The sequence below is a fragment of the Saccostrea cucullata genome, unplaced genomic scaffold, assembly GCF_032062105.1.
Source record: "Saccostrea cucullata isolate Sc308-1 unplaced genomic scaffold, CSIRO_AGI_Scuc_v1 ctg214, whole genome shotgun sequence".
In the NCBI taxonomy this organism is placed as follows: domain Eukaryota; kingdom Metazoa; phylum Mollusca; class Bivalvia; order Ostreida; family Ostreidae; genus Saccostrea; species Saccostrea cuccullata.
The window spans coordinates 199,648-224,652 of NW_026929583.1; the positions used below are offsets into that span (position 1 = coordinate 199,648).

At 34.2% G+C, this 25,005-nt stretch overlaps 2 protein-coding genes across 4 annotated transcripts; one reads left to right on the forward strand and one right to left on the reverse strand.

Moving 5' to 3' along the window:
- On the reverse strand, positions 1 to 13,021 carry LOC134281292 (retinol dehydrogenase 13-like). 2 transcript variants are annotated; one of them, XM_062763778.1, is made up of 8 exons: positions 12,906 to 13,021; positions 6,713 to 6,836; positions 4,377 to 4,495; positions 3,066 to 3,221; positions 1,779 to 1,883; positions 1,295 to 1,504; positions 854 to 1,055; positions 1 to 191 (listed from the first exon to the last, which is right to left on the reverse strand). In XM_062763778.1, the coding sequence occupies exons 2-8, from the start codon at positions 6,781 to 6,783 to the stop codon at positions 92 to 94; spliced, it is 963 nt and encodes a 320-aa protein (XP_062619762.1). In that variant the 5' UTR covers positions 6,784 to 6,836; positions 12,906 to 13,021; the 3' UTR covers positions 1 to 91. The 2 variants fall into 2 exon arrangements, with proteins under 2 accessions (XP_062619762.1, XP_062619761.1); XM_062763777.1 differs by lacking the exon at positions 12,906 to 13,021 and adding an exon at positions 8,736 to 8,875.
- On the forward strand, positions 1,370 to 25,005 carry LOC134281291 (retinol dehydrogenase 11-like). Of its 2 annotated transcripts, none has more exons than XM_062763776.1 (7): positions 1,370 to 1,488; positions 11,980 to 12,098; positions 13,043 to 13,198; positions 16,248 to 16,352; positions 16,947 to 17,156; positions 23,781 to 23,988; positions 24,619 to 25,005. In XM_062763776.1, exons 2-7 carry the CDS (start codon positions 11,987 to 11,989, stop codon positions 24,725 to 24,727), a joined length of 900 nt encoding a protein of 299 aa, XP_062619760.1. In that variant the 5' UTR covers positions 1,370 to 1,488; positions 11,980 to 11,986; the 3' UTR covers positions 24,728 to 25,005. The 2 variants fall into 2 exon arrangements, with proteins under 2 accessions (XP_062619760.1, XP_062619758.1); XM_062763774.1 differs by lacking the exon at positions 1,370 to 1,488 and adding an exon at positions 9,157 to 9,352 and having other exon boundaries at positions 24,619 to 25,003.

The window sequence follows — 25,005 nt, forward strand, 5'->3', positions numbered from 1 at the left end:
TCAGATTTGATTACTTTATTTGTAAATCACTCTTTCCTTACATTCAAACACATACATTCTAAACCCATTGAAATGTTATGAAATAAGTCCTTCATATCAGTTTAACCATCTTTAAGGTCTGTAGCCATAACTTTTTACAAGCCTCATCATCTAAATACTGTTCAGAATTCACTGCCTTTTCTTTACAATCACTGTTAAAGAAAGAAAACACCTGAAGTTAATATATCATAATGTGTTTATACTAAAGGAAACGATAAGAAAAGCAAACTTAAAGGAACATATGGACGCAAACAAATATATGATGTAAAGACCCCCATTATTCTTAATGTGACAGTATACTGTATAGATTTTTATTATTTTTATGTTCACAAAATTTTGAAATTGAGTTATTTCCCTTTGATGAGCATGTGTTATGTTTGTGTGTTAATGGCAACTTTTCGGGCCTTTCTGACTAGCGGAAAAACAACCTCGAATGTATTACATAAAAACCATGACAATCCCCTTTTCAGAAACTTTGATATAAATGTTGGAAGACCTCTTATCTGTGGAGTATGGAGTTTTTAACTTAATTGAATATAAAAATATTACCTAAAATATACTAAACAGGGGACTTTTAAAAATCTGTCTATTCTATATTTGAATAATGTTAATACATTTGAGGTTATTTTTCTGACCTCTGACAGAAAGACCGAGATGATGCAATTGGTTTGTGTGTATTTCAGAGCATGAATCTATGTGATCATGTGAGCAATAAATTTATTTGTTACCATAGTCTGTGTTTACAATTAAAAACCCTATAAACATAGACACTTGTTATACTTGTGAAACATTTCAGTAGTGATTCTGTTCTGACCTGAAGTATTTGCCGGAGACTTTCTCCACCTCGGGACTGACAGCTAAGAAGATGGACGTCTGCGCCCCTCGGTAAGGCTGACGAACGAAGATGGATCTAAACGGGTAGGACAGGAAAGAAAAGACCTTGTTGACCTTGACATTTCTACCGATATCCGTGTCACAAATACCAGGATGTAGGGCATTGACTGTCACCTGAGTTCCTAAAAATAAAGTTCAAAGATGCATACACATGAAGATAACATTTTTAAGACACCTCTTTTCAAAGGCAAAGATATGTTCCGTTTTTGGTTTAACCTTGTTATACTACTTAGTAAGTATATTAAATGGGCTTGATAAAAACTTAACAATATTGGAGGGAAAGTGTTTGGGACTTCCAAGTTCCAACCCACTTCATTGTTCACATAAAAAAATGTTTGAGGTCCAAAGTTCTATGTTTTACCTTTTAAATGTTTAGACAGCTCCTTTGTAAACATCAAGAGAGCCAGTTTACTTTGGTTGTAGGCGAGAGTCAGATGGTAGCCATTCTCTGAGTTGAGATCACTGAAGTTTATATGTCCCGCCTGGCTAACACTGCTTGATACATTAACGATACGACTGGGTGCAGACTTAATGAGAAGATCCAGTAATGACATAGTGAGAAGGACTGGACCTAAAATAGAAACAACATAGAGAGTTGGACTGGACCTAAATTAGACAGTAAACATACAGGAAAAAAAATTGTCATTTGATTTGAATTTTCCCATATCAGTCCATGTGTATAAATTAAAATTATTTAATTTTCCATTAATATGGTTGTTTTGTTTTGTGAGAATTGGCATGAGAGAGAGAGAGAGTTGCTATTGACAATGCTGAAAAAACTAAATTTTATTTAAATCTGAAATCTGTTCTTATCCAATCTGCAGAACTAAAAATGAATTTGTTACCAAGATAATTCACTCCCAGCTGGTACTCAAACCCATCTTCAGTTTTCTGGTAAGGGCAGTGCATCACTCCTGCATTGTTGACCAGGATGTCCAAAAATTTTTCCTCTGAAAAAAAGAAGTTTTATTATGAGTTGCATGTATCTGTGTTTTCTCTCTTTTGAGGTTTACCGGTATCAATACACGTCAAAATTATGTACGACAGAGACAACTTGAATCATGCATGTCTTATTAATGTAATTTAAAATCAATTTTTATTCACAAAAACTTTATTTTACTTTAATTGCACCAGACAGAGTGCTCGCAAAAATATCAGTCTTGCTTACATTAGTTTTCTTAAAGATTTTAGAATATAAAGAGCTGAACCACGATTCATGAAAATTTTGTCTCACTATTAAATAAAGAGTAAATGTCTTTTTCGCAAAAATATGGTGTTGCATAAATTAAGTGATATACAGTAGTTATATATTTATTAGTTGTACAGTAAAACTTGTTCAGTATGAACACAGATATTGCAAATTCATCTTCGATCCCCAGCTATATAAATTTAATGAATTTCTTATACGGTTAATCGGTTATAATCAATTACGGATATATCAAAGTTATTTTATAGGTCCCAGCGACTTTGTTAGTACCGAGTTTTGCTGTATAGTTGTACAGTTTTGTAATGACTAGGTAAGGGATCATTAGAGGTGGGTAAATAAATTTCTTGTCCCCTTGAATCCCATTGATTATTTAAGCAGGACTAAAAATTTTAAGGAATTTGAAAGTAATACATGGAATTGTGTTCATTTTGAAAATTGAATTTCAGCTGGGACTCAGGTATTTTTTAAAGAAAAAAAAAATGTCAATCCAATCAATTTTGTTGACAGTAATGGTATTAAAGAAGTAAGATTTGGTAATACCTATAATAAATTGATTATTGTAAATGTGGTCATGAATATATCAAATACAGACTTTATTCTTTGTGACAAGATTTATGCTCTGTACAAAGGACCCATATTGTATACAGGGTTATTTTTGCTCCATGTTATTTTTGCCTTTTCACACTTGAAAACAATTTTGTCCCATTTTAAATTCGCCCAATCAGTTTTGTTTAAGAATTTATATTGTATTCTTTGAATTTGCCCCATTTTAAATTCGCCCAAGGTAGGATAGGGCGAAAGGGGTAAAAATAAAATGGGGGCAAAATTTCCCTGTATACAGTGAACAAACACCTTTTTTGATGTCATCAGTGAACTCTTTGATGGACTTGAAGCTGGCTAGATCGAGTTTTTTACAGAATCATACCTTTTTTAATGTCATCAGTGAACTCTTTGATGGACTTGAAGCTGGCGAGATCGAGTTTTTTACAGAACACCTTCTGGTTGTGTGTTTCCTGTCTGATGAGATCCTGGGCCGCCTCACACTTCTCTAAGTCTCGACAAGCCAGGATTACTTTAGCTCCTTTAAACAGAGATATAAATCAAAGTACTGAGAATACTGATAGCTCCTTCAAACAGAGATACAGTACAGGCTGTTTATTATCACACCGGTTTAATATCATACTCCGTTTTTATCATAGATATTTAAAATACAAAACCATTTCTTAATAATTCAATGTTAATTTCTTATGTTATTATCATAGGTAAAAGTGTGTACTTCGGTTATTATACCCCCCGCTTGAAAAGCGGGAGGGTATATAGTAATCGTTAATTCTGTCCGTCCGTCTGTATGTCCGTCCGTCTGTCTAGCTGTCCGTCCGTTCGTCTGTCTGTCCGTCTGTTGCGCTTTGGGGTACCCATCTCTTATCCGCAACTCCTCTCATACCGCTGAATGAAATTTAATGAAACTTTCACAGAATCTTTATTACATATTGCCATTGTGCACCTTCTATTTTACTTTTTGATCCGACACATATTTTGGGTTTCCCGGCCACAGGAAAACATAGACTTTTTCACCAGTTATAACCATATGGGAGGTGGGGGGTATCATTTAGTGAGCTCATCGCTCACAGTACCTCTAGTTATAATAGAAAATTTTCGTCCGTAATATTTTTTTCACACCTTTTTCACTTTGAGACAATCAACAAAACAAAAGATAACAGCTGTCAACACCTGTGGCCCATGCACTGTCGCTTATCTATACACAATGTATATAAAAGTAGGAAGGTTATTTGACATTATTAACGCCTTGTTGTCAACGACTGGCCGCTTAGCCAGGTTATCTGTCCAAGTCCAAACATCGAATGCTAAATTTACATTGAAAAATTGTTCTACTATGTTGAAACTAGCCATTTTCATTAAATTTCAGCCAGCTGAATTTTAACCTAACCTGTGATTAAATTTTTTCATTAAAATGAGAAAAAAAATTCTTTAGCACAAATCAAGTTGTATTGTACCAAATTTCACAAAGCCAGGATTACTATATCTTAAACAAAATATCTGCAAGAATATAAATAAAATTAAAAGATGACATTTCTAAATTGTACAGAATTGTTCAAAATGTTTTGTTATCATTAACTTTAAAATCTATCTGCATAAAAAAAATTAATCTGACCATGCCAATAGAATTGTATATTGTGGACAATTTTTATGACATCATTTGGTGGAACCTGTATACCTCTTCTAGCGAAGTCCTTTGCTGTCTCCTTTCCTATCCCTGAGTTAGCCCCAGTCACTACAGCAGTTTTTCCCAGTAACATTTCCTCTCCTTTATACACCTTACCAGAAAGGTAATCTCTAAAATACAGAGAAATCAAGAGGACTGAATGTATTTAGTTCTAAGGGAAGAAAAATGAAATCTCATCTATATGTATGACTATAAATGTATAAAAATATGACTGTTACAATATATATATATATATATATATGTATACATGTATATTAAACAATGTAGCAAGTGAACTAAAATTAGCATGCATTACTGTTCATTTTGTCATACTGCCTGGTGAGCCATATGGCATAATGAAAAAAAAGAATTGAAGTGAAAAACAATAGCTGCAGGGGAACCTGTATGAAAATGTTTTCTTTAATGTAATGGCTACCCAAGAAAGCGACAGAGGATATACAATCAGTATATTTTCATTCTTCATAATTAAAATAAATTTTTCAAATGCACTTTTGATATAAAAGTTTGTGAATGTCAAAAAGCATATAATTACAAATGATATTCAATTTTTTGTTGACATGACTTGGACGATTACTTTAGTGTATGTGACCCCCCCCCCCCCCCTTTTTTTAATTTTTATGTAATGTAGTTAGGGTATATGACATTCATTATTTAATCCACAATATAGTGTTTATTCATGCTGATTCAATGTCTGTAATATTTTACTGTAATTGTGTGAGCTTGGAGCGGGTTGATTTTTCTATCAAATAGAGTCAATGACTGTAATATGTCTTCATGCTTTATAGTGATTTAGAACAGGTTGATGAAGTTTGTATATTTAAAGAAGTTTTATTTTGTTTTACTATGAATGTGCTGTTCGCAAAGTTGTAGTTAAGTTATGTAATTGTATTTCTAAATAGTTGGAATCAAGAGTAAATTGTAGTAGGCTCTAAATTCCTCTTGTGTACATCTTGACCTGTGACTTTTACAAGAGAAATATTTAAAAAATTATTGAAAAAACTGAAATAAAAATTATTTTATATTGAAAACTATATTGCAAATATATAGAAAGGATAATATGAGCAGATTTTTTCATCAACTTACTTATTTTTCTTGAAATGAATTTGAAAATTCCACTAGAATCACGCATGTGTAGGGGGACATTTTCAGCCATGTCAAAATAAAAGACTAATATACGGCAGTGATACCTTGTACACAGAATATTTTTATTTACTACTGTTTAGGAAGGATAGAATTTACATACAAAAGTATTTTAATGCACATTATGACTCAAATAAAAGAAAAAATGAATTTTATTTCTCCTCATATTTTGAACGTAACGTCTGTCCGTCTCAATACACATGGTAAATTGCTATCAAATGGGACATTGCTTATGCAAACACTCTTAATTTTCTTGTCTACTGGTAGAAAGTTTACTTTTTTATCAATTAAATTTATAGGATTTAACCGTGAAGGACATTAAATAGTAAAATACTATTGTCCGTGATCGGTAGTTTTAGAACTCAACAGTCTATGACTGAGTAGTTCTGTTCAGTAATTAATTTTTCTAGGATTATTTTATTTTACAATTTTACTCTACATTTATTTAATTTAATTTTTATTTTACGGCAAACTATGTAACAAAAGTTATACGTTTGCTATCTTTCTCTTTTATGATGACTAAAGTTGATTAATTCAACGAAAGTCAATTTTTATTTTGTTTACATTCAGTAAATTAATTTGTCTAGATACGTAAATTTTTCTTTAGAATTTTTCATTAGAGAATTTCAGAATTTAAATTTTTATTTTACTTGAAACTTAATAAAGATTATTGGATTTAATATTTATGGCCCGTAGTATTTACAAGCTGAAACTGTTAATATAGTAAAGCTTGCTTTAGGTTTAACGAGTCAGCGTTATAAATAACCACGGCTTGTGTCCCGTTTTAATAAAGAGTTTAGGAGATTAACAAGCTAACCTGTTACATACAGTAAAGCTTGTGTTAAGTTTTACAAGTCAAAGTTATAAATAACTACGACTTGATTTCATTATTAGATATTGGGAAATAGACGATAGATTTTTGGGTGGTTTTTCAGTCTGTTTTACGCTATGATTTTTCTTATTTAATTTATTAAAACTTAATTTAATTTATTGTTGTTAATTTGGTATGAATGTGGTGTGAATGTCGTCGTTTGAAATAAATTGTTTGCTGATAATGCATTTAATAAATTCAATTGTTTAATGTTTATAATCTTATGTCTTCTTTGCGAATGGTAAATTTATGAAGGAAGTTGAGTTAAATTATTTATACCATATACAGTTAGCAGAACCGCTAGCGTTACAATTACCTTAAGAGAAGAGAACCTAGGGCCACGGTTCCAAGAGCACTGGCATGGATAACCCAGTTAGGGAAGGACATGTTTCTGTTACGTAACACACCCCCTTCTGATATGTCTCATCATAAGTAACACGCTGCAAAATGAAAATTATACATCAATTTTTAAAGAAAAAGGTCTACTTTAAATAAATTTTGAACTTTTTAAAAAATAAACCAAAATATAATGGTTAAAATTATTTATATGCATTATGCATATATCTTAAAATGATATTTAAACACAACTTAAAACACTCATTATTGTGCTATGTGCTATAAAAGGTTTATTTTGAGCATAACAATGTGGCCCAAACCATCTCTGACCATATTAACAAGGAATAGAACAGACCTAAACATGCATTCCAGCCTGAACCATAGGAGCAAACCATCCCATGCCCATGAAATATAAAAGTGTGACAGCACGCAGCACAGTTAAGGTTACAAAAAAGAGGCGGAGCCTAATTTGTACTGGAAAACTTGACTATGACATCATACACAATATACGTCATACAACATTTCTTTAAAATACCACAAAATGAGTTTATCTGCTAATTTAAGCAGTAAGAAATCATCAAACTATGTAAAAACTTACTACAGCATGTTGTTATGTCGTTAGTTAAATCCCACATAACAAGTTATAAACAAGTCACTGATCGCAATACACTTGTCAATATGACGTCATTTCTTACAATGTGACGTAGTTTGTATGCAGTGAGAGAAAGATCAAGTAATATTTTCTCAACAAATTATGTAACTATTCTCTTATTAAATAAAATATTATTTACAGATATTCTATGGGCCAATAACTTGAATTTAATGTCTTCTTCGCTATTTTGTTAATATATTTTCGGTACATTACGTATTAAATCGACACTGCCATATATTTGTATGCAAGTACATCGGAGGGTAATGTGGGGGGTCTTAATAAATCGATCTAGTGCAAGGGCATATACTCTATGGATCAAAGTAAGCTTTTACATTTCAACTATAGAACTATTAAGGTATCTGAAAAGTGCTGCAATCCTGATAAAATCTTAAAAACAATTTAATCATATCTATATTTCATGCCGCTGACCAGCAAAAAATATAGCATCCGGTCATACAAGTATAATTTTAACAATGAAATTGCAGAATTTAGACAGGGTCGCAGCACTTTTTAGAAACTACAATATGTGTTGAAAATATTTATATGCTAAACTTGGAAATTTAACTTGGTTATGCCCTTGCACTAGTGATATTTATATGTAACATCAATACTTCAAGTCAATGTGCTAAAATCGTGTGACTGCCGCATCACGTGACAAGTCTAAATATAAAATATAATCGTCCTCGATATGTAGTTATTAATCATAATTACAATTATCCGAGATAAATAATGTACTAAAAATTATCGCCATCCCGAATACGAATACATTTTTAAAGACAAAATTTAGCAGATATTTCCAATGCGCACCTTAACTGTACTGCGCAGTGGCAGATCCAGGAATTTCATAATGGGGGGTGGGGGGGGGGGGTAGTAGAAGGCAGGTGGTCTGGGGACTGCACTAAGCCCACAGTGGTTCTAGGACAAAGCCCTGGTGAAGGTCCAGGCCGCTGACAAACTTTTACAAATAAGAGATGTTTTTTCCTTGATTTTAGGATAGGAAGCCACCCCCAGGGTGCTGGCCCTTGATCTGCCTTTGGACAGTGTGCATTGTTATCTATATGACACTTTACTTGAAATTCATTATCTCAAAAAACATTAATTTATCCTAAATTCAAAAGTAGATTACATCCTCTTTACATGAAACACAAACAGGCCCAGAATGAGCATGAATGAGGTCGAATACATAAAGGCGAAATTCATCCTTGCTTATCAAGAGTATAAATCCACTAAAGAAGCTGGAAAGCCTGTATTAAAAAAAACACCAAAAGAGGGTGCATGGGCTTGATGCTCTTTGGTATACTCATAGGACTAGCTAACTTTAAACATGTTCAAAGACAATCACAAGACTCACTGGTAACAATCATTAGTTAATTGTTTCACAAAGAGGTTTTCAGCCTGGAACATTACATTTTGCTGTCCAAAGTTTTAAAATTTAAAAAATTTCAGGTGAAAGTCACAGTGTCGCGTTACGAAAGTTTACTCGGAAGTGATATAAATACAATTAAAATTAAAGGTGTGGATGGGGGAGGATAAAATATTTCCGAATTTGAAAATATCTTGGAAATAAATAAGGAAATAAATAATATTCATAGTTAAAAAGCATGCTTTGTAAAAAAAAAAATATTTTTTAAATCATGATAATGGTTGATTATATTCAAAAGAATAGAAAGACACCACGATTTCTTGAAATCAACCAAAAGATATGTTGATTCCGAATAGTTTTTTTTTAATTTTAGGGAACGTCTTGCCACATCCTGTTTATTGAGCTTCACGCTTTCTGGTTTTCTTTCACGTTTATGAAAATTCTATGCCACCTCGGTAACCAAAAGATAATTATTCCACTTCAAATATCCAAAAGATGTCTAGCCAACCCCCATCTATGCCAAATTTGCCAAATCCTGAGGCTATCTTTGAGTCTTGGTGGCCTATCATTATTGGTATAGTTGGAGGGGTAGCCTATGCTCTCAGGTAATAACGCTTTCCGGAACTGTAATGTACACTGTGTTATAAGCTGAATCATAACATCAAGTAGCAGAGGAATATTGTTTTTAAAAAAATGATATCAAGTTTTGACATGAATTTTGAATAATATGTTCTACGGTGCGACCGTTGGGGCGAGTGCAGTTAATTACTAATATGATTTACGGTGTGACCGTTGATGCGAGCGCAGTTATGTACTTTCATAAACTACACATGTACTGCCTTTCATTCAAGAAAAGGAAAGAAAAAAGCAAAACAATAAAAAGAAATCACTTCCAAGGCATCGGGATCGAGGTTCCGAAATTCTCGACAAAATCGGAAATACCCGAACCGTTAAAGTGACGAAAGTATGACGTCAGATAAAAAATCTTGTTGACTTAGGACGCAAACGATAGTTCTATGGCATGGAAATAGCAATAAATCATTGTTTGTATTTTTTTTTCAAGTAAGTTGTTGCTATTAAAAGATGTTTTAGCCATCATGTAGCCTGGTAATCCGAGATTCCTCTGACTCTAACCCCCGCTTTTATATTATGACTTGTGCGGGGGAGAGTCAGAGCGGACTCCATATTGAAAACTGGGAATTTGGCGAAACTAACTGGTATCGCGACTCTGCCTACCTTTTACAACTTTATTTCGCGGAGCTAACTCCCGAGACGCGAGAAATCAGTAAAATAGTTATTATTCTACTTGTTAATCGTCATTAAAAGGATGCTACCGCCGTTTAAACGGTCCTATCCCCGACAAATGAAGCATCACTTGAATTAGGTCGCCTCCTCGCCATTCGACTTCTTTGCGCATGACGTCAGCACACAAATACACAAAATTCCAAAGTAACACGTGCTCAAAACACGTGTGGACCTTTCGGAAAAATATGAAAGTGTTGTGAAAAAATACATAAAAACAATATGATAATGTTTCATTTATTTATTTATAAGGAAAGCAACTGTCAAAAACGACTTCTATGCTAAAAGTAGGTTAAAAACAGCATGAACACCAAACATGATATTTGCTCGTGATAGTTTTGTTTGTGTATTTGTGTGTGACGTCATGCGCAAAGAAGTCGAATGGCGAGGAGGCGACCTAATTCAAGTGATGCTTCATTTGTCGTTGATAGGACCGTTTAAACGGCGGTAGCATCCTTTTAATGACGATTAACAAGTAGAATAATAATTATTTTACTGATTTCTCGCGTCTCGGGAGTTAGCTCCGCGGAATAAAGTTGTAAAAGGTAGGCAGAGTCGCGATACCAGTTAGTTTCGCCAAATTCCCAGTTTTCAATATGGAGTCCGCTCTGACTCTCCCCCGCACAAGTCATAATATAAAAGCGGGGGTTAGAGTCAGAGGAATCTCGGATTAGTAGCCTGGTCCCCTGGCTCATCCTTACCAAGGCACCTAGTGACGCGGAGTGTATTGAGCAAAATAGGGACAGGGAACCAGGCTAGCCATCATGTTGCTATGCACCACAAAGGATTTCTGGGAGTTTGGAATTTTTTCACGCGGTGAGATAAAAATTTCTTGGAACAATGTGCAGATTTCAACCCGAATTTCCTCCGTTCGTACACGTTAGTCTATTGAGCTCGCTATGCGAGCGGCGCTTCGCGCCGCCTCGCTGCGCTCGCTATTAAAAAAAAATTACATTTACACAGTTTGTACTTGCACTGCCTTTTCTCAGTTCATTAAAAAGAAGAAAAGAATAAAGAGAAATCACTTTCCAGGCATCGGGATCCAGATTCCAAACTTTTCGGAAGTTTCCGACAAAATCGGAAATACCCGAGTCGTTAAATGACGAAAGTATGACGTCAAATAAAAAGTCCTGTTGACTTAGAATGCAAACGATAGTTTTGTGGCATGGAGAATGCATTAAATCATTGTTTGTATTTTTTTTTTCAAGTAAGTTGTTGCCATGTTTTAGCCACCATGTTGCTATGTACTGCAAAGGATTATTGGGAGTTTTCACGCGGTGAGATAAAAATTTCTTGGAACAATGTGCAGATTTCAACCCGAATTACCTCCGTTCGTACACGTTAGTCTATTGAGCTCGCTATGCGAGCGGCGCTTCGCGCCGACTCGCTGCGCTCGCTAATAAGGGAATAGTCCTATATGTGATATGTGGAATAAAAGTTAAAACTGAGGAGATGTTGGGATAATTACTGTAAATCACGCTTTATTCGCGAGAACTTTATTTTCGCATAATAATGCAAGACAATGAGCTTTCGAAAATTTCATTCTCGCATATAAAAGTATTCCTTACGATTATATGGAGGAAAACAACAATTCGCGAAAAATATGTCTCGCTAATAAAGAGTCAATGGCTATTTCGTGAAAATAAGGTGTCGCGAAAATTTAGTGATCTACAGTAGTTTGAACAAGATACCTAAATACTATATATAGTATATAGGTCCCTGGTTTGAACTTGAACTTTGAAACATTGAATTTAAGTTATGTTTTGTTTTGTTGTGCTGTAGGGCCTAATGAATTGTTTGGAAAAGAAAATACCTAACTAAATATTTGTTTTAGTAAAGGAATGTCATATATAGCTTGCTGATAGTTGTACATTTATAGTTGTTTGAGAAGAAAGCTATATACTGTAACATTATACCTATTTGTATTTAGACAGTACATGAGAGGCGCTCGGTGTATCAGCGAATTAAAACTTGATGATAAAGTTGCCATAGTAACAGGAGGAGGGTCAGGAATGGGTAAATACCTGGCCATCGACTTAGCTAAAAGAGGTAAGTGAATTTTACCCCCCCCCAAAAAAAATTGGCTTCATATTCAAATGTCTTGATTTTTTCAGGAATGTAAACATACTAATAGGAGAGTTTTATTTATTTTATTAGTTATAAACATTCAGTTTTTATATTTGTTGATTTCATATAAATTATAATTATGTTTAAAGAAAATGAAAATGACTTTCTTGTAAGCATGAATTCATTACCTGTATAAGATTGTTAGCTGTAAGAATTCAATCTTTTTCTATTCATTATAGCTCTTAAAGCATCGCCTATGCAAAGAGAAAATTCGGACTACTGCACATTCATTCGATAGAATTTTTTGACGCAGTAATTTGGACCCACAATGCATCACTTGTTAAAGCTACATTCTCGCGAGAAAAGTTCAACTAAAAGTAATCATGCCCTGATTTAATGGATAAATATTGAAGATAAATTAGTAAACAAAACGTTAGATTCATTTACTTTTAGCACTGTTTAGGCTTCTTTCTGGAAATGTAACTTACATACAACGTCATGTGACGTCAGAGTCTAGATGCACCAAATGTCAGGTGCAGTTTGACGATCTGCAAGCCCAATCTAAATTGTAACAGAATAAATATCTGCGCTCACCAAAATGGTCACACCATCAACATATTAGATAATTTTCAGAAATATTGACATAAAAGTGATGATGTTTAACATTTTACTATTATCAGATATTTTTGAATTCTGGTATCTCAAACACTGATATTTTGAATATCATGGATATTTCGAGGTCTTTAATAAAAAAAAAATCCCAATCACTTTCCTCTAGTTTTATTTTACCTTCAATTTCTCAAAGCCTTGGATATCCTGAAGTTTTTCCTCCATCACACAGATTAGAGATAATGAGGTTTGATTGTAGATTTTGATTTCCAGCCCGCTGAATTTCTTTATTGTTTTCACTTGTTGGCTTTTTTCAGGGTGTAAGGTTTATACGACAGCACGTACACAGGAGCAGGCACAGGCCACAGAGAAAGAAATACGAGAGACCAGCAAGAGTGAACTGGTCCACTGTCTTGTATGTGAACTAGACAAATTCTCCTCAGTCAAAAGTTTTGTCTCAGCATTCAAAAAAAGTAAGTTATACTTCAACACTGTCACCATATTCATATTCCTAGTTAGTAGTATAAAGAGAAAAGAGATTTTTGAAATGTTTTTGATACAACCAATGAACTATGGTAAAGAAAACTTTCATCAGGTGACCTACAAAAAAAACAACATCCTATATAGTGCAGTGTCATAAAATATAACAATAAAGAAGTAGACAGCTTTATATTTTTCTTGTATGTTTCTGTTTAGAGGAGGACCATTTGAATTATCTGATCCACAATGCTGGAGTTATGATGTGTTTGTTCTGTTTTTAGAGGAGGACCATTTGAATTATCTGATCCACAATGCTGGAGTTATGATGTGTTTGTTCTGTTTTTAGAGGAGGACCATTTGAATTATCTGATCCACAATGCTGGAGTTATGATGTGTTTGTTCTGTTTTTAGAGGAGGACCATTTGAATTATCTGATCCACAATGCTGGGGTTATGATGTGTTTGTTCTGTTTTTAGAGGAGGACCATTTAAATTATCTGATTCACAATGCCGGGGTTATGATGTGTTTCTTCTGTTTTTAGAGGAGGACCATTTAAATTATCTGATCCACAATGCCGGGGTTATGATGTGTTTGTTCTGTTTTTAGAGGAGGACCATTTAAATTATCTGATCCACAATGCCGGAGTTATGATGTGTTTGTTCTGTTTTTAGAGGAGGACCATTTAAATTATCTGATCCACAATGCCGGGGTTATGATGTGTTTGTTCTGTTTTTAGAGGAGGACCATTTGAATTATCTGATCCACAATGCCGGGGTTATGATGTGTTTGTTCTGTTTTTAGAGGAGGACCACTTGAATTATCTGATCCACAATGCCGGGGTTATGATGTGTTTGTTCTGTTTTTAGAGGAGGACCATTTAAATTATCTGATCCACAATGCCGGGGTTATGATGTGTTTGTTCTGTTTTTAGAGGAGGACCATTTAAATTATCTGATCCACAATGCCGGGGTTATGATGTGTTTGTTCTGTTTTTAGAGGAGGACCATTTAAATTATCTGATTCACAATGCTGGAGTTATGATGTGTTTGTTCTGTTTTTAGAGGAGGACCATTTAAATTATCTGATCCACAATGCCGGGGTTATGATGTGTTTGTTCTGTTTTTAGAGGAGGACCATTTAAATTATCTGATCCACAATGCCGGGGTTATGATGTGTTTGTTCTGTTTTTAGAGGAGGACCATTTAAATTATGTGATCCACAATGCTGGAGTTATGATGTGTTTGTTCTGTTTTTAGAGGAGGACCATTTAAATTATCTGATCCACAATGCCGGGGTTATGATGTGTTTGTTCTGTTTTTAGAGGAGGACCATTTAAATTATGTGATCCACAATGCTGGAGTTATGATGTGTTTGTTCTGTTTTTAGAGGAGGACCATTTAAATTATCTGATCCACAATGCTGGGGTTATGATGTGTTTGTTCTGTTTTTAGAGGAGGACCATTTGAATTATCTGATCCACAATGCTGGGGTTATGATGTGTTTGTTCTGTTTTTAGATGAGGACCATTTGAATTATCTGATCCACAATGCCGGGGTTATGATGTGTTTGTTCTGTTTTTAGAGGAGGACCATTTGAATTATCTGATCCACAATGCCGGGGTTATGATGTGTTTGTTCTGTTTTTAGAGGAGGACCATTTAAATTATCTGATCCACAATGCCGGGGTTATGATGTGTTTGTTCTGTTTTTAGAGGAGGACCATTTAAATTATCTGATCCACAATGCCGGGGTTATGATGTGTTTGTTCTGTTTTTAGAGGAGGACCATTTAAATTATCTGATCCACAATGCCGGGGTTATGATGTGTTTGTTCTGTTTTTAGAGGAGGACCATTTAAATTATCTGGATTTGGTTGCACGAACGATAGTTAAATTAACTTCAAGTTAATGCCGTAACTAGCTGTTAAATTTTTAACGATAAGTTACATAACTGTCAGTTAAATTGTTGTTGTTCGAAAGTCAATTAAAGTTTAATTAGTTAACTCAGATTTAATTGATGTCTTATAGTTAACTCGCTGTTAAAATCGTTCGACGCGTGCACTTCCCTTACCTATAGTTTAAGATTACTGACGTCATAATTAAAGTGACGTCAGTTTGTAAATGTGAATTTATTAAGGATATGTTAATCCTTATCAGATATTGCTTAATATATTATTAAAAAAAGTACAGTGTAGTTTCTTCTAACATGAGTTTAACATTGAAAGATTAATTTACACGCAATATAATCAATACAGTTAGAACAAATACCTGCACATGTACTTTTTTCTGTATTTAATTCGAACACAAGGCGTTGAATTTGAATTAAAAATAATAATAATAATAAAATCTCTCTAAAATGGGGGAGAGGAACACCCTCACCCCTCTTCATGTTCAAGGAATAAACGTTTTTATCTACTTACAATAACATGTACGTATACGTATCAATATATTGACACAGCCCTAATAATGCAATCGTACATACATATATTGAAATCGGGATCAAATGTGTGTTTTGCTCATGTCAGATCATGCAGATATTTACATTATCTCTGTATAAGTTCTTCTTTCACCGCAAACAAGTTTTGAAATGATAACAATTCCATAATCTTGATTTTAATATTTAATTAAATATTTGATGTACCTATGTAACCTCAGTTAAATCTGTTAGTTAAATCAAAAAATTAACTAAAGTTTAACTGGTAGTTAACTTTCGAGCAACCGATTTAAATCGCTGTTAATTTCAATGTCGCGTTTACGCAAATTTAACAGCTAGTTAAATTTAACAAGCGTTCGTGCAACCGGATCCTGATCCACAATGCTGGAGTTATGATGTGTTTGTTCTGTTTTTAGAGGAGGACCATTTGAATTATCTGATTCACAATGCCCGGGTTATGATGTGTTTGTTCTGTTTTTAGAGGAGGACCATTTGAATTATCTGATCCACAATGCTGGAGTTATGATGTGTTTGTTCTGTTTTTAGAGGAGGACCATTTGAATTATCTGATCCACAATGCTGGAGTTATGATGTGTTTGTTCTGTTTTTAGAGGAGGACCATTTAAATTATCTGATCCACAATGCCGGGGTTATGATGTGTGAGTACAACAAAACGGAGGACGGATTTGAGGAACAGTTCCAGGTCAATTATCTCTGTAAGTCCTTATCAGAATCATAGAATTCATAGTATTGACAAATCACAAGACAGACTAAAACTACCCTCTTCTGAAGCTTGTTTGATAAGAAACCTTAAAAAAATGTTATGCAAAAAAACCCAAAAAACAATGTAATGCCTATTTGCTGAAAAAAAATAATTTACCTTCAAAAAATGTTATGCAAAAAACAATGTAATGCATGTTTGCTGAAAAAAATAAAAATAATTTACCTTAAAAAATGTTATGTAAAAAGCCAAAAAACTATAAGTATTAAATGCATGTTTGCCAAAAACATATATATTTTTTTATTTTATCAAAATGTGTTAAACCAAATGTAAATTGTTAACTTTAAAATTGCACAATAATAATAAAAGAATATCAATATATTTCTTTACGGTTTTACTTCGGTATTCTCCGTGAAACTTCGTATCTAAAGAAACTGGTTTTTTTTATGCAAGAGCAATTTAGCGCTCACTATAAATACTACAGTATATTCTTTTTCTTTGTTTTTCAATAAATTTGTCAAGAAAATATTTATTTGTGGAGGAGTGAAATGAGGGAGAAAATAAAAGTAACTTCTTATGTTTGGGTTAGCTCCCTTCCTGATGACCAGCCTGCTTCTAGACTACCTTAAGGATTCTACACCGAGCCGTGTTCTCCTGACAGTGGCCCCTGCCTATAACCTGGGCTCACCCCCTTTTACCGACTGTCCCCCTCAGGACAAGTACAACCCTGGGGATGCGTACGCCCAAAGCAAGCTGGCCCTTGTGTTGTTTGGTGTCACACTAGCAGAGAAACTCAAAGGTATGACAAAAACTGTTTTTATTTGAAATGAACAGAGCTATCTGCCCCCCTGACAATTTAACTTGTCAAACTGTCACATCACTATTGGAAATTTTAACAAGAAGCCCATGTGCCACATCACTCACCTGAGTAACTTTTGTCATGCATTTCTTCACCAGATTTCCCACATGTAATATCTCTTGGTTTTTTATACCCCCCGCAAACAAAGTTTTGGGGGGGGGGTATATTTGAATCACCTTGTCCGTCTGTCTAGCTGTCCGTCTGTCTGTGCAAACATGTCCGGTCCATATCTTTCTTACGGAGGAACATTAGAATCTACTACTCCACACAAAGACTGCCTATGACCCAAGGGTGTGTCATGACCTTGACCCAAGGTCATTTGGGGAAGTTCAAAGTCACTGGAAGAAAAATTTCATAATTTGTGTCCGGTCCATATCTTTCTTATGGATAAACTTGGTAGGTTCTCATTTCACACAAAGATTGGCCATGACCCAAGGGTGTGTCATGACCTTGACCCAAGGTTATCTGTGCAAGTTCAAGGTCACTGAAAGAAGAATTGTATGATTCATGTTTGATGCATATCTTTATTATGGAAAAACTTACCTCTCAAAAAACCCAACAGGGGGTATTTGTCAGTTTGGACAGTTCTAGTTAACAATTTAGAAACTTCACTATCCCAGGATCACCGTATACAACGGGTAACGCGGGGGAGTCGCTAAAAAGTATGGGGGAGTCGTTTTCAACGTATGGGGGAGTCGATTTTCACCGCTTCGGAGTCAGAAGTGATGTGGGTCACGTCTTTTTTCGGTATATGTAAGATGTATTTACAAAAAACAACTTGTCCACGGAAGGTAGCAATAGTTATGCTTTCTGTTGGTCATTTGTCCGGGTAGCATATACGTCTAGTTTTCTCAAACACTTCGAAACTATTCGACAGAGTTCATATTTACGTCGATCGAGTGGTTAAAACATGCATAGTTTGCACAATCTACGACTTGTTTAGGGATTATAACAGATAAAACAGCAAAAGCAAACGTTAATCTTTCAAATGCAACAATTGAAATTTGGCTAGACTTTATAAAAATTAATAATTAAAACATTTTCTCTTCAGAAAGTAATGGTTACGTAGGGGGGAGTCGTTTCTGGAAAAACACAACGCATAGGGGAGTCGCAAAATAAAGTGAAATGCATGACCTAATCTGGTGTTGTTTTTAGTTTAAGAATACATGTACAATTGGATTATATATCTTCGGAGCACAAGTGCATGGGGACAAGATCCTTCCCTAGCTGAGTATGTAATTTTCTTACACATTACAAAAATTCAAAAAGATCATGAACCCTCACTTTCAACAAAGACAGTCTCTCCATAAAAAAAGAACAACCAGATTTATAATATGGAAAATTTCTTCATAATAATATCAACCATTTTTTTAATTAGAAAAGTGGAAATCTCTGGTGCGTCATTCCCGCCCATTGACTTCTTTTTTTCTTCGGGTGGGGTAGAAATTTTTAAACTGGTATATGCTTTCAATTTGGTCGACATATAAATAATTTATTTTTATTTTTCATTTATCATACCTATAAACACATCTTCAGGCACAAAAAATGTATCTTAAATGAGAATATTTGGGATTATCTGGGGTTTACACTGAGTACTACATGTATATATTCATAGACAGGGTTCGAGGACAACATGCGTTTTTTTTTCGGACCGAAGAACCAAACTGTTTGCTCGAGGTTGTTAGTCCGAAGGCAAAAAGTTTTGCTTGAGGGGTCGACAAAAAGCATTTCTGTCCGAGAACTATGGAACGCCGTAACTGCCTTATGTGGAGAACTTTCATTATATGATGGTATTTTGTCATTATATGCTGGTATTTTGACTTTATATGATGGTATTTTATCATCATATGATGGTATTTTGTCATTATATGATAGTATTTTATCATTATATGATGGTATTTTGTCATTATATGATGGTATTTTATCATTATATGATGGTATTTTATCATTATATGATGGTATTTTATCATTATATGATGGTATTTTATCATTATATGATGGTATTTTATCATTATATGATGGTATTTTGTCATTATGTGATGGTATTTTATCATTATATGATGGTATTTTGTCATTATATGCTGGTATTTTGACTTTATATGATGGTATTTTATCATCATATGATGGTATTTTGTCATTATATGATAGTATTTTATCATTATATGATGGTATTTTGTCATTATATGATGGTATTTTGTCATTATATGATGGTATTTTATCATTATATGATGGTATTTTATCATTATGTGATGGTATTTTATCATTATATGCTACTACTTTTCTTCTTTATACTACTTTTCTTCTTTATACTACTTTTCATTATATGCTACTACTTTTTCGTCATTATTTGTAGTCTCAATCATCCAGACGCTTGTCTCTATAGCACTAATTCGCAATCACATCATCTCGGGTCTTTACGATAGAGGTCGGAAAAACAACCTCGAATGTATTAACATCACCGGTTGTTAAATTTTTATACATCTTCCTGTTTATTCAAATATAGGATAGACTAATTTAGAAGCCCCTTCTATAGTATATTCTAAGTAATATCATTACATTGAATAAAGTTTTAAACTCCATATTCCACAGATAAAAGGTCTCCATGCATTTATTTCAAAGATCGTAAAAAAGGAGGGTTGTCATGGCGTCTACCATATACATTCGAGGTTGTTTTTCCGCTAGCCGGAAAGGCCCGAGAAGTTGCGATTGCACTAATTCGCTGTTCCGCGATTCTCAGTGTAAGCGTCTAGAGGAGCCAGTCAAAGCCCCCCCTAATAAAACATCCCAGTCAAAGCGTTCCCTAATTCTAGTCAAAGCGTCCCCTGATATTAGCCAAAGCGCCCCATGATTTTGGTCAAATCGCCGCCTAACATAATTTTATAGAAAAAATAGTATTTTGCTTTGGCTAATATCAGGGGATGACAATACATTCGAGGTTGTTTTCCGACCTCTAACGGAAAGACACGAGATGATGCGATTGGGAATTAGTGCTATAGAGACAAGCGTCTGGATGATCGAGACTACAAATAATGACGAAAAAGTAGTAGCATATAATGAAAAGTAGTATAAAGAAGAAAAGTAGTATAAAGAAGAAAAGTAGTATAATGAAGAAAAGTAGTATCATATAATGACAAAGTACCAGCATATAATGATAAAATACCATCATATAATGACAAAATACCATCATATAATGACAAAATACCATCATATAATGATAAAATACCAGCATATAATGATAAAATACCATCATATAATGACAAAATACCATCATATGATGACAAAATACCATCATATAATGAAAGTTCTCCACATAAGGCAGTTACGGCGTTCCATAGAGAACAATCAATTAATGAATCGTTATATTGTTTATTATGATATTATCATGATGAATTTTTTTTCACGAGCACTGCAGTTTAAACTTTGTCAATTCCATCAAGTTCTGACAGTGACCTCGCCCACACAGTGAAGTAAGCGGTGCCATAGCTCATCGACAGGTCCAACATCTCACTCCACTGTCAAGCAGCGATTTATTTGACTGCTCAGGAAAACAGTAGAAAGCCTTTTTCTAGTTATAGTTTTTCTTACAATAACAACTTTTCATAAGTATGAAAAAAAAAAGAATTATAAACAACTTATCTGAAAAATTTTGACAAGCAAAAAAAAAGGGTTGGAAGAAGATTCATGTAACAACAGAGTTTCTCAACCAAAATTTATTAACACATTTGTAAATATAACTATGATTTTACTATTCTGCATGAAAACGTTGGAAGACCTTTCATACGTGCCTTTTCATGCAATGTATTTCAGAATTGTTATTATGGGTAAGTGCAGGGTCTGAAGTTCTAATTTTAGTAAGAGCTATAAAAATTCACCAAGAAAACTAGAGGTACTGTGAGGAATGAGCTCACTAAATGATACCCCCGGCTCCCATGCCATAATGGCAAAGTTCCATGTTTTGCTGTGGCCGGGAAACCCAAAATATGTGTCGGATCAAAAAGTAAAATAGGAGGTCACCAGGGGCTGATACAGGAATTGAAGTTAGGGGGGGGGCAAATAAAGTAGGCGGGGGGGGGGGGGGGGGGGGGGGCTGGGGACCCAGGGGGCGAAGCCCCCGGAAGCTCTCGTCGTCCGTCCGTCCGTCTGTCTGTCCGTCTGTCTGTCTGTCTGTAAACAATTTTTCAAAATGCTACTCCTCCTACAGTTTTAGTCTGATTTCAATATAACTTGGCCCACAAGTACACTACACTAAGATACATAATTCTGTGTATCGGTTTTTGATTTCGATGAACGGTGTTGCCATTGTTACTAAAAATAGAAATTTCTGTGAAATGTTTTCAAAATGCTACTCCTCCTACAGTTTTGGTCTGATTTCGATATAACTTGGCACACAAGTAGACTACACTAAGATACATAATTCTATATACCGGTTTTTGATTTCGATGAACAGTGTTGCCGTTGTTACTTAAAATAGAAATTTCTGTGAAATTCTTTCAAAATGCTACTCCTTCTACATTTATGGTCTGATTTCAGTATAACTTGGCACACAAGTAGACTACACTAAGATACATAATTCAGTGTATCGGTTTTTGATTTCAATGAACGGTGTTAGCGTTGTTACTAAAAATAGAAATTTCTGTGAAATTCTTTCAAAATGCTGCTCCTCCTACAGTTTTGGTCTGATTTCAATATAACTTGGCACACAAGTAGACTACACTAAGATACATAATTCTGTGTATCGGTTTTTGATTTCGATGAACGGTGTTGCCATTGTTACTAAAAATAGAAATTTCTGTGAAATTCTTTCAAAATGCTACTCCTCCTACAGTTTTGGTCTGATTTCAATATAACTTGGCACACAAGTAGACTACACTAAGATACATAATTCTATGTATCAGTTTTTGATTTCGATGAACAGTGTTGCCGTTGTTACTAAAAATAGAAAATTCTGTGAAATTCTTTCAAAATGCAACTCCTCCAACAGTTTTGGTTTTCTGTTTTGGTTTTCTTAAATTTCTGTTAAAAACTCTCAAAATTCTACTCCAAATACAGTTTAAGTCTGATTATAATATAATGTGGCATGCAAGTAGACTACACTAAGAACATAAAGAGACTTAATCAAGGATCATTAATATTCTTTTTATTGCTGTGGTAAAGTTTCAATTCCCAACTGCTTAAGAACTTCTCTCTTCCTTTGCTATAAGTACAAACCAGTAGAGCTTCAGTCTCCACAGAGACTTCTGGTTACATTTACTAGACTAAACTCTGATTTACGGTAACTTTGACAATTTTATTTTGACACGCCGGGTGCGCCCCCTTAAATCCGCCACAATGCACAATGGCAATATGTAGTAAAGTTTCTGTGAAAGTTTCATAAAATTTCACTCAGTCGTAGGGGGAGTTGCGGATAAGAGATGGGTACCCCTTAGCGTAACAGACAGACGGACGGACGTACAGACATTAACTGCCTAACGGTATTTAATTTAAAATGCTGAAAATTTTGGAATATGCCACTTAATTCATGCTCATCCGTGCAGAAACCATATCAAATGTACATGTAGTAATGTATATGAAGTACTGGTATATACTCATACACTTAACAATAAGAAACGATAATTACATGTTTTTATTTTTACATGTACATATCGCTTATATTGATCTTTATTCATATTGCATTTTACTAAAATTATAAAGTTATCAAAATAGTTATGTATGGAAGCATTTAGCAAAAGAAAACAAATTTTAATAATAGTACAATTCAATTTTGCGACTCCCCTATGCGTTGTGTTTTTCCAGAAACGACTCCCCCCTACGTAACCATTACTGTCTAAAGAGAAAATGTCTTAATTATTAATTTTTATAAAGTCTAGCCAAATTTCAATTGTTGCATTTGAAAGATTAACGTTTGCTTTTGCTGTTTTATCTGTTATAATCCCTAAACAAGTCGTAGATTGTGCAAACTATGCATGTTTTAACCACTCGATCGACGTAAATATGAGGTCTGTCGAATAGTTTCGAAGTGTTTGAGAAAACTAGACGTATATGCTACCCGGACAAATGACCAACAGAAAGCTTAACTATTGCTACCTTCCGTGGGCTAGTTGTTTTTTGTAAATACATCTTACATATACCGAAAAAAGACGTGACCCACATCACTTCTGACTCCGAAGCGGTGAAAATCGACTCCCCCATACGTTGAAAACGACTCCCCCATACTTTTTAGCGACTCCCCCGCGTTACCCGTTGTATACGGTGAGGATGCTTCCACATATTTAGTTTCAGCTTTTCTGGCTCAGTGGTTCTTGAAAGGGTTTTTAATGACCCACTATTTTTGTCTTTTCTTGATTATCTCCCCATAATTATAAGAGAATTTGTCTCTTCATTTTTAAAATTCGAACACCCCTTCACCCAAGGATGCTTTGTATTAAGGTTGGTTAAAATTGGCCAGGTGGTTCTTATGAAGAAGTTGAAAAGTTTACAGACTGAGCTTTCAGCTCTGGTGAGCCAAAAACCTTATAAAATTAAACATACAATTACAGTTAAAATTTGTTTTCTTCTTGCTTATAGATGACAACATTCATGTACACTGTGTTCTACCCGGGGTGGTCAATACAAAGATTTATCGCCATCTTCCATTCAGAAAGAGTGCATTCGTTAGTCTATCGTTTGCTCCGTTTATTTGGTTCCTGATGAAGACCCCAGAAGACGGAGCACAGACAACTCTGTATGCCCTCCTCTCGGAGTCTGCGGGGAAGACTTCCGGAAAAATCTACAAGTAAGATTTTGTTTGTTAAGGAATGAGTTAAATAGCTACTGAAGTTATACTGTATAACTTTGGTTTGGGGCAGTTTATGTTTCATAAACCACAAAGCGATTTATAAATACGTAGATTGTTCCAACCCAGGTTGTACCAGCATAACTTGGGTAACTATAAGATTCATTCCTTATAAAATTTTCTATCAAAAAATTTAGAAAATAAGACAATTTTTCCTTCAAAAATATCTTACAACTCTGGATATTTTTAATGTAGCATCAAGCGGATTAATACATTTTTGACATAAATGTAAGTCATTGTGACGTAGGCAACCCAAGTTATATGATATAAATTAATTTTTTATCCAATCAAATGACATGTTACAAATGAAATTAATAATTCTTTGATGAATTAGAAAAATGAAGTACAACTATCTTTAATGATATTAGCATTTTTAGAATTAAAGATAAATTGATTGATGATTTTTTTTAGCTTAGAGTCAAAAGCTTAAGTAAGCTTTACTAATCAAAATCTGTTGTCTGTCGGCATTATTTTTTTCATAAAAATGTTCTTCTTCTTCTCCAGGAATTTTTTATTAAATTTCAACCTACTATTATTGTCAATTTTAATCAAAATTATTTTTTATGAAAGGGAATGTGCAGAGGTTGAGTTTACAGACATTGTGAAAAATGAGGAATTACGGGATGTACTGTGGAAATATACGTTAGAATGGACAAAAGTGAAGGAGTTTGGACAGTAACTGGTCATGATAAACATCGAAACAGAAAACTGGAGATTGTTCAGCTAATGCAAATTAAACTGCCATAAATCACTTCACATATTATACAGCTGACACATATAAACCTTTATAAAGGAGAAACATTTATATATAATGGATAGAAGTAAAAAAGTAGCATAATATTTCATAGAGTACATGTAACAATGATATGTAATTTTTATACTGTGTACTTGAGTAAAATATGTAATTTACTTATATGTATTCAACAGTTGTGCTTCCAAAGCTTATTTTTATAAAAT

Excerpts from the sequence above, each read along its gene's own strand:
- LOC134281292 (XM_062763778.1), bottom strand. The coding sequence starts at position 6,783 with ATGTCCTTCCCTAACTGGGTTATCCATGCCAGTGCTCTTGGAACCGTG. Across the intron at positions 1,505-1,778 it reads GCTGGGAGTGAATTATCTTG|GTCCAGTCCTTCTCACTATG; the intron begins GTAACAAATTCA and ends TTTCTATTTTAG. Across the intron at positions 192-853 it reads GTCTCCGGCAAATACTTCAG|TGATTGTAAAGAAAAGGCAG; the intron begins GTCAGAACAGAA and ends TTTCTTTAACAG.
- LOC134281291 (XM_062763774.1), top strand. The coding sequence starts at position 9,243 with ATGTCTAGCCAACCCCCATCTATGCCAAATTTGCCAAATCCTGAGGCT. Across the intron at positions 17,157-23,780 it reads ACTAGCAGAGAAACTCAAAG|ATGACAACATTCATGTACAC; the intron begins GTATGACAAAAA and ends TCTTGCTTATAG. Across the intron at positions 23,989-24,618 it reads ACTTCCGGAAAAATCTACAA|GGAATGTGCAGAGGTTGAGT; the intron begins GTAAGATTTTGT and ends TTTTTATGAAAG.